General features: G+C 34.9%; 1 protein-coding gene across 1 annotated transcript in view; it reads right to left on the reverse strand.

Moving 5' to 3' along the window:
* Positions 1-14,936, reverse strand: part of LOC141336297 (uncharacterized) — a 55,958-nt gene extending 41,022 nt beyond the window's left edge. The window contains exons 1-5 of the mRNA XM_073841863.1: positions 14,813-14,936; positions 10,995-11,070; positions 10,162-10,292; positions 9,945-10,058; positions 6,949-8,949 (exon numbers count right to left, since the gene is read on the reverse strand). Coding sequence (XP_073697964.1) covers positions 6,949-8,949; positions 9,945-10,058; positions 10,162-10,286 — 2,240 coding nt within the window. The 5' untranslated portion in view covers positions 10,287-10,292; positions 10,995-11,070; positions 14,813-14,936. The remainder of the gene's footprint in view (positions 1-6,948; positions 8,950-9,944; positions 10,059-10,161; positions 10,293-10,994; positions 11,071-14,812) is intronic.
* Between the last annotated feature and the right edge of the window lie 242 nt (positions 14,937-15,178).

Here is a 15,178-nt window from a genome sequence, read left to right on the forward strand (position 1 = left end):
TAGTAAGGGTCACTCTCTACAAATACAAATCGAAAGAATGAGCTAATAAAGGAACACTTTTCATGAGTGTTGGAAAATGGGATACAGTGCAAGTGCTATGGGACTCATTTTGTAGTTTAGGGTGATTTTGTTTCAAATTTCCTCAAAAACTATACAGTAAAATGTCTTGAAAATAACTACAGTGATAGTCAGGGTCACTCTGAATACAGACCAATTGAAAGAATGAGCTAACCTATAGAGGAACATTTTTTATGAGTGTTGGAAAATGGGAAACAGTGCAAATAACAGGATGCATTTTGTTGTTTAGGGTGATTTTGTTATTGTTTTTCTCCAAAACTATACAGTAATATGTCTTGAAAATAACTACACTGATAGTCAGAGTCACCCTGAATACAGATGGAGTGAAAGAATGAGCTAACCTATAGAGGAACATTTTTTATGAGTGTTGGAAAATGGGATACAGTACAAGTGCTATAGGACTCATTTTGTTGTTTAGGGTGATTTTGTTTCTAATTTTCTCCAAAACTATACAGTAAAATGTCTTGAAAATAACTACAGTGATAGTCAGGGTCACTCTGAGTACAGATGGAGTGAAAGAATGAGCTAACCTATAGGGGAATATTTTTTATGAGTGTTGGAAAATGGGATACAGTGCAAGTGCTATAGGACTCATTTTGTTGTTTAGGGTGATTTTGATTCTAATTTTCTCCAAACCTATACAGTAAAATGTCTTGAAAATAACTACAGTGATAGTCAGGGTCACTCTGAATACAGATGGAGTGAAAGAATGAGCTAACCTATAGAGGAACATTTTTTATGAGTGTTGGAAAATGGGATACAGTGCAAATAACAGGATGCATTTTGTTGTTTAGGGTGATTTTGTTATTGTTTTTCTCCAAAACTATACAGTAATATGTCTTGAAAAAACCTACAGTGAAAGTCAGGGTCACTCTGAATACAGATGGAGTGAAAGAATGAGCTAACCTATAGAGGAACATTTTTTATGAGTGTTGGAAAATGGGATACAGTGCAAGTGCTATAGGACTCATTTTGTTGTTTAGGGTGATTTTGATTCTAATTTTCTCCAAAACTATACAGTAAAATGTCTTGAAAATAACTACAGTGATAGTCAGGGTCACTCTGAATACAGATGGAGTGAAAGAATGAGCTAACCTATAGAGGAACATTTTTTATGAGTGTTGGGAAATGGGATACAGTGCAAGTGCTATAGGACTCATTTTGTTGTTTAGGGTGATTTTGATTCTAATTTTCTCCAAAACTATACAGTAAAATGTCTTGAAAATAATTACAGTGATAGTCAGGGTCACTCTGAATACAGATCAATTGAAAGAATGAGCTAACCTATAAAGGAATATTTTTTATGAGTGTTGGAAAATGGGATACAGTGCAAGTGCTATAGGACTTATTTTGTAGTTTAGGGTGATTTTGTTTCAAATTATCTCCAAAACTGTACAGTAAAATGTCTTGAAAATAATTACAGTGATAGTCAGGGTCACTCTGAATACAGATCAATTGAAAGAATGAGCTAACCTATAGAGGAACATTTTTTATGAGTGTTGGAAAATGGGATACAGTGCAAGTGCTATAGGACTCATTTTGTAGTTTAGGGTGATTTTGTTATTGTTTTTCTCCAAAACTATACAGTAAAATGTCTTGAAAATAATTACAGTGATAGTCAGGGTCACTCTGAATACAGATCAATTGAAAGAATGAGCTAACCTATAGAGGAACATTTTTTATGAGTGTTGGAAAATGGGATACAGTGCAAGTGCTATAGGACTTATTTTGTAGTTTAGGGTGATTTTGTTTCAAATTATCTCCAAAACTGTACAGTAAAATGTCTTGAAAATAATTACACTGATAGTCAGGGTCACTCTTAATACAGATGGAGTGAAAGAATGAGCTAACCTATAGAGGAACATTTTTTATGAGTGTTGGAAAACGGGATACAGGGCAAATAACAGGATGCATTTTGTTGTTTAGGGTGATTTTGTTATTGTTTTTCTCCAAAACTATACAGTAAAATGTCTTGAAAATAATGACAGTGATAGTCATGGTCACTCTGAATACAGATCAATTGAAAGAATGAGCTAACCTATAGAGGAATACTTTTTATGAGTGTTGGAAAATGGGATACAATGCAAGTGCTATAGGGCTCATTTTGTAGTTTAAAGTGATTTTGTTTCTAATTTTCTCCAAAACTATACAGTAAAATGTCTTGAAAATAACTACACTGATAGTCAGGGTCACTCTGAGTACAGATGGAGTGAAAGAATGAGCTAACCTATAGAGGAACATTTTTTATGAGTGTTGGAAAATGGGATACAGTGCAAGTGCTATAGGACTCATTTTGTAGTTTAGGGTGATTTTGTTTCAAATGTTCTCCAAAACTGTACAGTAAAATGTCTTGAAAATAATTACAGTGATAGTCAGGGTCACTGTGAATACAGATGGAGTGAAAGAATGAGCTAACCTATAAAGGAATATTTTTTATGAGTGTTGGAAAATGGGATACAGTGCAAGTGCTATAGGACTCATTTTGTAGTTTAGGGTGATTTTGTTTCAAATGTTCTCCAAAACTGTACAGTAAAATGTCTTGAAAATAACTACAGTGATAGTCAGGGTCACTGTGAACACAGATGGAGTGAAAGAATGAGCTAACCTATAGAGGAACATTTTTTATGAGTGTTGGAAAATGGGTTACAGTGCAAGTGCTATAGGACTCATTTTGTAGTTTAGGGTGATTTTGTTTCAAATGTTCTCCAAAACTGTACAGTAAAATGTCTTGAAAATAACTACAGTGATAGTCAGGGTCACTCTGAGTACAGATGGAGTGAAAGAATGAGCTAACCTATTGAGGGACATTTTTTACGAGTGTTGGAAAACGGGATACAGTGCAAATAACAGGATGCATTTTGTTGTTTAGGGTGATTTTGTTTCTAATTTTCTCCAAAACTATACAGTAATATGTCTTGAAAATAATTACAGTGATAGTCAGGGTCACTCTGAATACAGATGGAGTGAAAGAATGAGCTAACCTATAGAGGGATATTTTTTATGAGTGTTGGAAAACGGGATACAGTGCAAATAACAGGATGCATTTTGTTGTTTAGGGTGATTTTGTTATTGTTTTTCTCCAAAACTATACAGTAAAATGTCTTGAAAATAACTACAGTGATAGTCAGGGTCACTCTGAATACAGATCAATTGAAAGAATGAGCTAACCTATGGAGGAACATTTTTTATGAGTGTTGGAAAATGGGATACAGTGCTAGGAGCTATTTTGTTGTTTAGGGTGACTTTCTTCTAGTTTTGTATTGTATATGTATATGTATATATATATATATATATATATATATATATATATATATATATATATATATATATATGCACACACACACACACACACACACACACACACACACACACACACACATACATACATACAAACATTAAAATAAAAGATTAAATAAAACACTTTTATATTAACATTTATTAACATTAATAAATTATTTTAATAATGTACAAATACAAACGTTTATGCACAAAATTACATAAACTAAAAGGAAACGCCGGTGTGACGGCTTTTTCTTCTTCTATATATAGTCAGTGAGAGAGAGAGAGCCTACACACACACAAATATCAAAATAAAAAAACGGAATAAAACACATTAATATTATTAATTTTTTACATTATCAAATTATTTAGAATAATTAGATACAATATAAACGTTTATGGACTAATGTAATGTATTTATAAACATACGAATAAAAAGTATATAGGAAACGCCGGTTTGACAGCTTCTTCACATGCATTTGACCTGCTCTCAGTACCCGTACCGTAAGTGCACGATTACACGCGCAAGTTAAAAAAAAGTGCGGCTGGCTTGACCGTGTATTTTAAGGCGCGGCTGGCTTGACCGCAGTGACATAAACGCTTGTCCGGGACCAGTGGATTTTATGAAAGGGACTCAAGTGAACGAGTATTTTACTGGCCCGACTGGACATCAATGACAAACAATAACTAGCGCAGCAACGAAACTTTGGTGAGCATAATTCTGATTTTATTACTTAAGATGACTGAAAACAGACAGTATCAAGCTCGTGCAGGCTATCTGACTCACAGAAAATCAACACTAATAGGCTCAACAGCATACACAAAGAAACAAGCATTAAACATACTGCGGTAGAAAAGCACCATTACGATTGCAAACGTGACATTGATTTTATACAACAGTAGTTCAATAAACTAGTAGTTTATATTAACTGACTTACATATTAGACACATCAACCGTTTTTGCAAACGAAATAGTTCTAAGCAACAGCAGAAACTCCTTGAATCTCCGAGCAACACAGCGTTATTTCAGTACTGAATGATTTAGCATTTTTTTAATGAATCGAGTCAGTGAACAAACTGGTTGAATCCATCTATGGTTGAATCCGTGACTCGCTCATTAAGACAGTGACTACTGCCACCTATTGGTGGTTCGGTTTTTAAAGGTATTGCATTTTTCCAATATTTTAGATTGTTTAAAAAAAGTACAACAGTGCAATTTTACTGTGTAAATGCATTTTTTTGGAACCCTTGGAATATCTTCATTAAACAGTCTAAGTAAATACATATTTTACATAAGTTTTATATATTTTTTATTTAATATTCAGTTTTATAATATTCTAATTTGATGTATTGATAATTTAAGAATTTGATGTGAATGATGACACATACAGTTAGTAAGGTTAGGAAAATGAGGTTAAAAAGGTGTCCTAGAAATCAATTTAAGGCAATTATCACAAGTATTCAGATTAAAGTAAGACCTTATAGAGTAGTGATGAGACTATTGCTTCAGAATGGATTAATTTACAGCAAAAAAAGGCATTTTTTTGCCCCGGATAAGTACATTTTTCATTTGGACAAGTGAATGTCTAATTTACATGTCTGAAGGACAAGCCCATTTCAAAGCTTAATGTTAATAAAGAGAAAGTTTAGTTGTTCTTTTTATTAAGTGAATCTATTGTTCCTTAGCATTGCAGTCAAGAAATCGAACCGAACCGAACCGTGGCTCCAAAACCGTGAACCGAACCGAATCGTGCCTTTGGTGTATCGTTACACCCCTATTTTAAACATAACATTTTGAATATAGAAATATTAAATGATTTAAATCTCTGAAAATATATTTAAAACTGATTTAATTACTGAATCATATCATCCATTTGATTTGTTTGAACGGCTGATTTATTCAGGAATAAAACAAGTGACTGTCTTTGAATCATTGATGCGTTGAAAAACACATTAGTTCATAAACTAAACACAGCTGTGTTTGAATGGAGATGCGCAGCGGCTCATTTGTGACTTGTTTCAAACTATTTGTGACGACAAATTAGAGCAAAATCAGACAATAGTGTTACAGTCAGACAATGTAAGTCAATTAATAATAACTTCTTGTGTAACTGTTGTATTAAAGCTGTCGGCTGATATCCTCATGAGCAGTGCATTGATATGCAGCACCTTTGCACTTCGGGCACTTTAGTTTGGGCACATAATGTCCTTACGACAGAAGAAAGAAAGACACAAACATCTTGGATGACAAGAGAGTGAGTACATATCTGTATATCTGTTTATCTGTTTTGTTTGTTAAATGTAAGTTTTCATTTTTTAAAGTAACGATCAAGCGGCAGACAGTGAGTTGATCAGAGCATATGTTTGATCAGTTTAGTCTTCTTAAATCATCACGACTTGCCTAAAATAAAAATTCTAGATATACAACAGTTCAAGCATATCACAATGTTAAATGCTTAACCGATATAAATGTGTGCTGCTAGACCCATATCCAGTCGTTTGTGTGGAGAGTGGAAGCTGAAGTGCAGGACATGGAGGCTTCAGACGATCACTCTTTAAGATTTTTTTCAGTGGAAATAATTTAAAATACGAAACTCCATTCGAGCCGCTGTTGATAGTCGGAGTAGCCTGGTATCGTGTTGTTTCCAATGTTTTTCATCACCATTATTGATGAATGTGTAAAATATAAACATAAGGAGAAGCCTAAAACAAGCCCAATCCAGACCCACATCTGAGCTATGACCTGAGAATTGTCCAGCTCAGCCCTAGGGCCGTAAATAAGTCCGCTGGGGCCCGTCTGGCTCTGGCTAAAATGCAAGGCTCCAACCCAGAAGAGTTTCACTGAACTTACAATTGTGACATAAATATTATGATTGTACTTCTGACAAATTGTGACCATTTACTTGTTTCACATAAATACAGCGCTTTCATGTTTTAACTCATTCAAAGGAACGATTTCATGAAAAAACTGATCAACATTTTCTTATCTCATGGACATATATTTGTTGTCTTGTCATGAGGACTGTTCTGTAAACCAGAATAGATGTGTCAAAGATGGACAGATAATGAATAAGAACATGTGTGACCTGCTGAAATGTTTCTAAACCTGTTGTGACATTAATTTGATCCTGATGGTGACAAAGTAATTATGTGTTAGAAAACTAAACCTATATCTCTCATAATAGGTGCTGTAATAGTCAAACAGCTGGAACATTAAACATTTATTATGAATAATTAGTGAAGATTAAATGTTATATTATTATTGCTATTGATATTACCAGTAATGTATGTCACTATTTTATCTTCATTCACAAGTGAAAATGTCTGAATTCCAGCTTTACTGATGAATAGTGTCTGTCTCTTTGCTTCATCTGCTGCTGATTTAATGAATGAGTTTCACATCAGACTGAGTGTATTTACTGCAGCACTAACACACATTTTGATCAACTATCTACTGTATTAAGAGTGTTGTGACTCATTTGAGATTCTGGCCTGTTATTTAGGAGAAAATCTCTCATTTAGGAACATTTATTTTAAAGATGTCAGATTCATTATTAAATATGATACTTTAGTTAATGATTAAACACTCACAGAGCTTTTCTGCAGTTGATCACAGCTGGTATCAGTCTTCTTCTGCCCTCATCTGATGTGTTGTATTTCATGAGGTCCAGCTCATCCAGCGGCTCCTCTGACATCTGAAGCATGTAGGCGATTGTTGAGCAGTGAGCAGGAGAGAGTTTCTTCTCTGAGTGTTTGTCTGATTTCACAAACTCCTGAATCTCTCTGGACAGAGTCTGATCTTTCACTTCCAGCAGACAGAGGAACAGATTGATGGATCTTTCGGTGGAGAGATGTTGTATTTTCTTCTTTAGTATTTTATGTTTATTTTTTATTAAATCAATTTCATCCACATATATCCCATCACCATAATCATCATCATCATCATCATTAGTGTTACCCTTGATCATCTCTTTAATGTACCATGAGGTTCTCCAGATGCTCTCTGGTCTGTTCTCTGTGTGTGTCAGTAGATCCTGTAAGAGTCTCTGATTGGACTCCAGTGTGACGCCCAGCAGAAACCGCAGAAACAGATCCAGCTGACCATTCTCACTATAAAGAGCTTTATCTACTGCTGATGTTAGTAGATCATACAGAGAGTCATTTTCAAATATGTCAAATCCAAATTTATCCAGTGGCTCCTTGTCCTTCGTTAAATAGCAGTAAAGCACAAAGAAAGCAGCCAGAAACTCCTGAAAGCTCAGATGAATGAAGCTGTAGACTTTCCTCTGATGAATCACAGATTCCTCCTTAAAAATCTCAGTGCAAATCCCAGAATACACTGAGGCATCAGTGACGTCTATGCTGCTCTCAATCAGGTCCTCCTCATAGAACATCACATTGCCCTTCATCAGCTGTTTGAAAGCCACTTCAGCAAGTTTCACAATCACTTCTCTGTTGGACTGCAGGAGTTTCTCTGGATCTCTCTCTTCATACTTCTGGTTCCTCATGTTGATCTGAATCAGCAGGAAGTGGATGTACATTTCAGTCAGAGTTTGAGGGATTTCTGCACTCAGATCTTCTTCCAGGATCTTCTGAAGCACAGTGGATGAGATCCAGCAGAAGACGGGGATGTGGCACATGATGTGGAGGCTTCTTGCTCTTCTGATGTGTGAGATGATTCTGCTGGCTTGATGCTGGTCACTGATTCTCTTCCTGAAATATTCCTCCTTCTGAGGCTCATTGAATCCCTGAATTTCTGTCAGACGGTTGATGTATTTGGAGGGGATCTGATTGGCTGCTGCTGGTCTGGAGGTGATCCAGATGAGAGCAGAGGGAAGCAGTTCTCCTTTCATGAGGTTTGACATCAACACACCCACTGATGAAGTCTCAGTCACATCACAAACTTTCTGATCATCTGAAAACATCAGTGTGATTCTGCTTTCATCCAGACCATCAAAGATGAACACAACTTTACACTCCTCATAAATCTGTGAGTCCAGATCTTGAAGTTCAGGATGAAAGTCCAGCAGAAGTCTGTGAAGACTGTACTGATGATCTCGGATCAAGTTCAGCTCTCGAAATGGAAGCACAAACATGAAATCTACATCCTGATTGGCTTTTCCCTCGACCCAGTCCAGAATGAACTTCTGCACAGAGACGGTTTTTCCGATTCCAGCGATGCCTTTAGTAAGAACAGTCTTGATTTGGTCTTTCTCCTCATATCCTGGTTCAGGTGAGGCTGTAAAGATGTCATTGCAGTAGATCAGAGTGTCTTGTGAGTGTTGTGTTCTGGCTGTTTTCTCCATCTGTAAAACCTCATGTTCTTCATTCACTCCTTCTCTCTCTCCCTCTATGATGTAGAGCTGTGTGTAGATGCTGTTCAGGAGGGTTTCATTCTCCTGGAGTTTCAGTCCCTCAAATAATCTCTCATACTTGTTCTTCATGCTGGTTTTGTGTCTGTCTTTGACTCTCTGTAGTTCATCATTCACTGGTTGATCATTTCTATCCAGGATCGGTGTAACAGGAGTGAATGTACTGGTCAGACGGATGGCAGAGGGGCTAAACTGTAAGTTGGAGACTTCATTTATTCTGCTGACACAACAACAACAAAAAGACAATACATTAATATCATGAAAAAGTACTGATATGCACAAAGTGCTGTTAAAATGACAGTAAATCACTACAGATGTCATTCTTATATTTTTTGTCAAATTATTGTCTTGCATATTAACTTCATTTTAAGTTTATTTGCATAACACTTTTTGTAATGCACATTGTTCCAAAGCAGCTTCACAGATAAGAAAATACACAGAAAATGAAAGTCTTTTAATTCTCCTATAGCAAGCAGTGACAACAAACTCTCTGAGATTAAACAACTTCCTCCTCAAACTGTCATCACAGGTTCTGTTAGTCATTTTCTCTAGTATTTCAATTACCATCACTAATTTGTCTTGACAGTTTCACAATTAACAATATATTCTACACTTCTCATTATAACATAAAAGGTCTCTAACACTGTGTCCTAAACAGATGTGACACAGCAGCGTAATGTGATAAAATCATCAAATATCAGTCAGACAGAAGTGTGAGTGGGTGAAATGAACTCAATCTAATTCATAAATAAAAAACTTTAACATTATTAGAAATAGAATGTCACAGAATACACTTGTTTGAACATTCTTGTTTTGTCTTAAATGTATTTTCAAGATGTGAGGAACACTACCTATTACTGCTTTCAGCTATAAAGGTCTTACAAAATGATATTCCAACAACTGTAACATTAAATAAAGCACATAATGAGATCATTGTCATTCAGTAGTTTGTAAAGTCTAGTTCCAGCTGCAGTGTTGTGTGTGTTATTGATTTGATAAAGCACTGGATAACAAACTAAAATCTAATCGCAGAAAGGTTTATAGTCTGATGTATTGTGTTTCAGAGTGAAGCGCAGCACTAACTTTCATCTCATGATTCAGTTTTCAGTGTCTTGGAAATCAAAACATTTCTCTTAGTTTTAACTCTCATATTAATCCATTAGTTTCCTCCTAGTTTTACTAGATCTGTCAAAACACCATCACATTTACACTCACCTGGGGTCAGAGGTCACTGGTTTATTACTGAAATCAGGAGGATGAGGCATTGATCCATCACTCTTCATAGACACACAGCTGGGTTCAGGAGATGAAGATTTCTGTCTCCCCCTGCTGGAATATATATGAGAAAACACAAATATGTCTTCCTTTAGTTCTTCCTGCTGTTAACTTCATTATGAGTCTCTCTGTTGTCTAATAGTAGGTAGTGTCTCACCTGGGGTCAGAGGTCACTGCTTCATCACTGAGTTTAGGAGGATGAGGAGTTGATCTGTCACTCTTCAGAGACTCTCTGTTGTGTCTTTGAGATGCTGTTCTCTCACTGCTCCCTTTATTACCCATAATTAACTAGAGATCAAGAGTGTAGAATATAGAATTTATTAGAGATGCTTTGACGTGTCCCAACTAATATCCAGCAACTACTAAATTGTCTCTAGCAATCATTTTGGTCAAACAATTAAATATATGTATATGCTGTTGTAATTTTGGCCTCATCTAAAGTAGGTCATACACTGATATAACCTGAGAAGTTAAAGCATATACACTAGAAAACAGTGCACTTTCACGGCGCACATTTAATAGATAAGCGAAGTTAGAATATAAAACATATGAGCACAGTTGAGCTGAATAATCAAGTTTACTGTCTTTAACTTTAAATGTTGTTAAACTGAATGCACACAGCAAACTACTAGCTGAAATTAAAAACTCAGACTGAAATCAGAGCGTGAGGTTTATCTGCTAATCAGATTCATGTGAAGGTTGTGTTTGTTACTATAGAGACAGTAGAGTCATCATTGGTCCAGTTCATTTTTAATATTAATATAAAGTGATGTAGAGCGTGATTCAGACACTCAGTCTCTGATGCTGCTGTAATGTTGCTGGATCACATTGTGTAATTGTCTACTGAACATACAAACATAAAAACACCTCTCTTTATGAATTATGAACATGTTGGTAACCATTACTATAAATAAATACTTTAGACATTAAACTGCAGTCAAAAGTCTATCATTGTGCATTAAGCTGATTAAAATAATAATGAATATTTACCTCAGATTCTCTGATTTAGGTCATCAGTGTGTGATGGTCAGACAAACATGATGCCTATTGCTTTACTGCTGAAACTCTGATGGAGAAAAGAACAGAAAGGCTTGTGCTTTACACATTTCTATAGTAAACAAATACATAAGCATAGGGGCCTATATGTTCATCATGCATGAGACTTGTGCAACAGAAATCTCATTATTGATAATAATCATGACAGCACACAAACCTGAAAACATTTACCACAGTAAACAGTGTAAAATAGGAAAGGGTGTCATTTGCTCTGCTTCATGCTGTCACAAACTATATGCATTATTCATTCACATATTCATTACGAATTAAAACATGCTAAACATTTGACATTATCAACCCACATTTCAGTAAGATAATAGTAAGTAGCCAGGAGTGGATTTGTAAATGTGAACATCTGGGCCCAGTTTTTCAAAAGTAATCCACTAGGATTTTGGATAACGGATTGGATCAAATCTTGAAAATGGGTTTTTCAAAAGAAAAAATGGATTACATAATCGGATTAGATCACGTAATCCAATCTTGGTTTGGATCCGGTGTTGTGCCGAAATCTGTGACTCGTCGAAAACTGTGACCAGGGGTCGCTGTTCAGCAAATATTGGCGCGGGAGCGCGCACACGGTGAATCAGACGCTGAAACGGAATGATCATCGTCACAGTGATGCTGTAAAAGAAGTTTCATGTTTTAAAGATAAAACGACCATTGGACAAACTAGATATTGTGGCATCGAAATGCTTGCACAGAGAAGACATTAATCATTATAATGCTGTGCTGTTGTTGTCTGTGTTACTACTATGAATGGTTTTGGTTTAAATAACATTCTCATTAATGGATAGGCTCTTTTTTTCTTATTACTATTATTTTCAATTACCCAGTGGTTTGTGCTTTACAAATGCATACCACTCTATATTAGCCTATGTAGTATGAGTCACTGGATCTGGTCAACTACCGAAATATGTGATCTCTTTTTATTTCAAATAACACATTGTAATATTCAATAAAGTGACTCATGTGATGTGTGACCATCTCCTCTTATTTATTTTAAAAAGCAAATGGATCAGATGTTGAGAAATCTATACTGTAGATACAATAGGGTCACAGAATCTGACAGGTCAAATTAATAGCTACCTCTTTTTATTTTATAATTTTTTTAATAAAGTAACTCATGTAATGTGTGACTATCTACCCTTTCTGTTTTATAAATCATATTAATTAGACATTGAGAAATATGTAGATACATAGTATCTGTCAGGTCAAATTCATAGCTACCAGAATATGGGACTCTTCTTTTTTTCATAACTGTGTTAATAATAAGCCATGACTTACACAAATTGTATGCTAGTGTATTATCACTGATACACAATAGAGTAAAATCAGTAGCATGCATTTAATCCTGCCAAATTATTCATCCTCTTAATTCTTTTAGACTCTTTCTCCGTTCTGACAATTGTATAGTTCATCAAGATTAATTACATTTATATATATCATTAAAATATTTAGTATTGCTTTGTTTTGGAGTGTGCATTTATTATATTATATATAAAGAAATTCAAACTTTAACTTTTAAAAACATCAACATCAACAATCCACTTTGTACTGTGCCATTAAATGGTATATACGATGGCAATTCATTCCATGTTTTTATTCTTCTATACATTACAGTCCGTTGCTTTGAATTAGTTTTCGAAGAAGAAAGCAAAAAAATATAAATATACTTTTAATGCATGCCTGGTGTTAAATTTATGACTAGCACTTATAAACAAAAGTTGACAGTACAATACACTTGGAACTGTTGATACAGAGATATGTCTTATAAAACACAACAGAGAATATATCCTATCCTATCCTTCACCAATAACCAACCTAGAGGCTTGTGCATTTTCATAATATTAACCCTTCTATTGCAGTGCAAAATTAGTCGTGCAGCTCTATTCTGGACTAATTTTTACTTAATGCATATCATTTTTTAAAGATTTCTCATATTTCGGTACACTGTAAAAAAAAGGGTAAAAAAAAGTCCAAAAACAATCATTTTACAGATATTGTCATTTAAAGCTTTTAAAGACAAACATCTTTATTTTACAGATTTTTTTTCTTGTTTCAATTAGGATATTTTTATATTTACTTTATGTTTTTTGTTTGGCAGTTATAGCTGCCAGTTGTTTGACCGTTTTCTTTTTTTTTACAGTGTAAAACCCTTATTTGACAGATTGTACCTAGATTATTAGAGCTCTAAATGTTCTACAGAGAAACACTGTTATTTTACAAATCATTACAACAAAAAAAAACTTAAATAAAGCGTCAAAGCATTCGCAAGGTGGAAAATGAACAGTTTTATTTAAAAGACAAAATACAATGAATTTGACCTGTCAGATTCTGTGACTCTACTGTATCTACATATTTCTCAATATCTAATTAATATGCTTTATAAAACAGAAAGGCGAGATGGTCACACATTACATGAGTTACTTTATTAAAAAAATATAAAATAAAAAGAGGTAGCTATTAATTTGACCTGTCAGATTCTGTGACCCTATATTGTATCTACAGTATAGATTTATCGATATCTGATCTATATGATTTTTAAAATAAAAAGAGGAGATGGTCACACATCACATGAGTCACTTTATTGAATATTACAATGTGTTATTTGAAATAAAAAGAGATCACATATTTCGTAGTTAACCAGATCCATTGACTCATACTTTATAGGCTAATATCTCAGAGTGGTATGCATTTAATAAGAAATAAGAATAAAAAATGAGCCTATCCATTAATGAGAATGTTATTTAAACCGAAACCATTCATAGTAGTAACACAGACAACAACAGCACAGCATTATAATGATTAATGTCTTCTCTATGCAAGCATTTCGATGCCACAATATCTAGTTTGTCCAATGGTCGTTTTATCTTTAAAACATGAAACTTATTTTACAGCATCACTGTGACGATGATCATTCCATTTCAGCGTCTGATTCACCGTGTGCGCGCTCCCGCGCCAATATTTGCTGAACAGCGACCCCTGGTCACAGTTTTCGACGAGTCACAGATTTCGGCACAACACCGGATCAAACCTTTAGTTTGGGTTTTTCAGAACTTTTTTGTAGGATTTGGATCACTTTGATCCAAAAAATCTGGATTTACCTGATCCCATCAGAAGGGTGAATTAAGCGTGGATTTCATGCCCAAAATGTAATGAAAACTTTAAAAATGTATCAAATAATACTATATTTGATCATGCAGTATCTTACAAGATATCCTATTTATTCATAAGGTTTTAATTTTATTTGTTCGTCCGTCAGGCTATAGTGATTAGGTAGGCTTTAACGTATTCAGCCTTTCAGTATAGGCCTACAACAAAATAGAAAGAGTTTGGCCTCATAAAATAATCCCCCAAACCACTGTCAAAATTGACCAAAAACAATACATTTTATTCTGTCACTAATTGATAAATATGTATTCATCACAATTGAAAATATTTTTGTTTTTAGAATATTTATTAGTGATGCATGCAATGATTACAGAATGACCAAAAAATGCAAAGAATGGCAATCACTGATTTTTGAAATCCAAAACAAATCCAAATCAGAAATAGTGTAAGAAATAACTATTGCATGCGTCCCTTGTTGCACGTCTTGTTTGCTCGTTCTGGCAGAATGCAGGAGGTTGGTTTGTGTTGTAGGTCTCAGATGAGTGGACTGCTGGTAAAGGTCGAGTTTGACCGCGACGCGACTACGAAAACAAAACAAACAATACAACAACAAAATATCAGAAGACGACAAATAAACTTACTGTAATGCGATGTTTCTGTTCGTTTTTAAGGCTTCAAAAGTCCTCTTAGTATTTTGGGTTTAATGGCGATGTTGAAAACGCGCATTTCTTTTCCGACTGTACTTTTGGTTTCAAAGGAGTTGCCCTAAAGTGAAAGTGCGCATGCGCAGGAGACCATTCTGTAGCTGTGGCAGAGATCAGGCTTGTTTGGGAAGTTCCTCGTCTGAAGGGGAGGAGATAGTCTGCTGCAGTGAGGGGAGGAGTTAAAGGAATGCAGTCAAGACTAGTGCTGTTATTCACACTTACATGCTCTGTGTTGCTGATAAACATGATATCATTTCAGCTCTGTTGTTTTTATATTTAAATAAATATGATGAACAAGACACA

Source organism: Garra rufa, chromosome 6 (genome assembly GCF_049309525.1).
Source record: "Garra rufa chromosome 6, GarRuf1.0, whole genome shotgun sequence".
Lineage (NCBI taxonomy): Eukaryota > Metazoa > Chordata > Actinopteri > Cypriniformes > Cyprinidae > Garra > Garra rufa.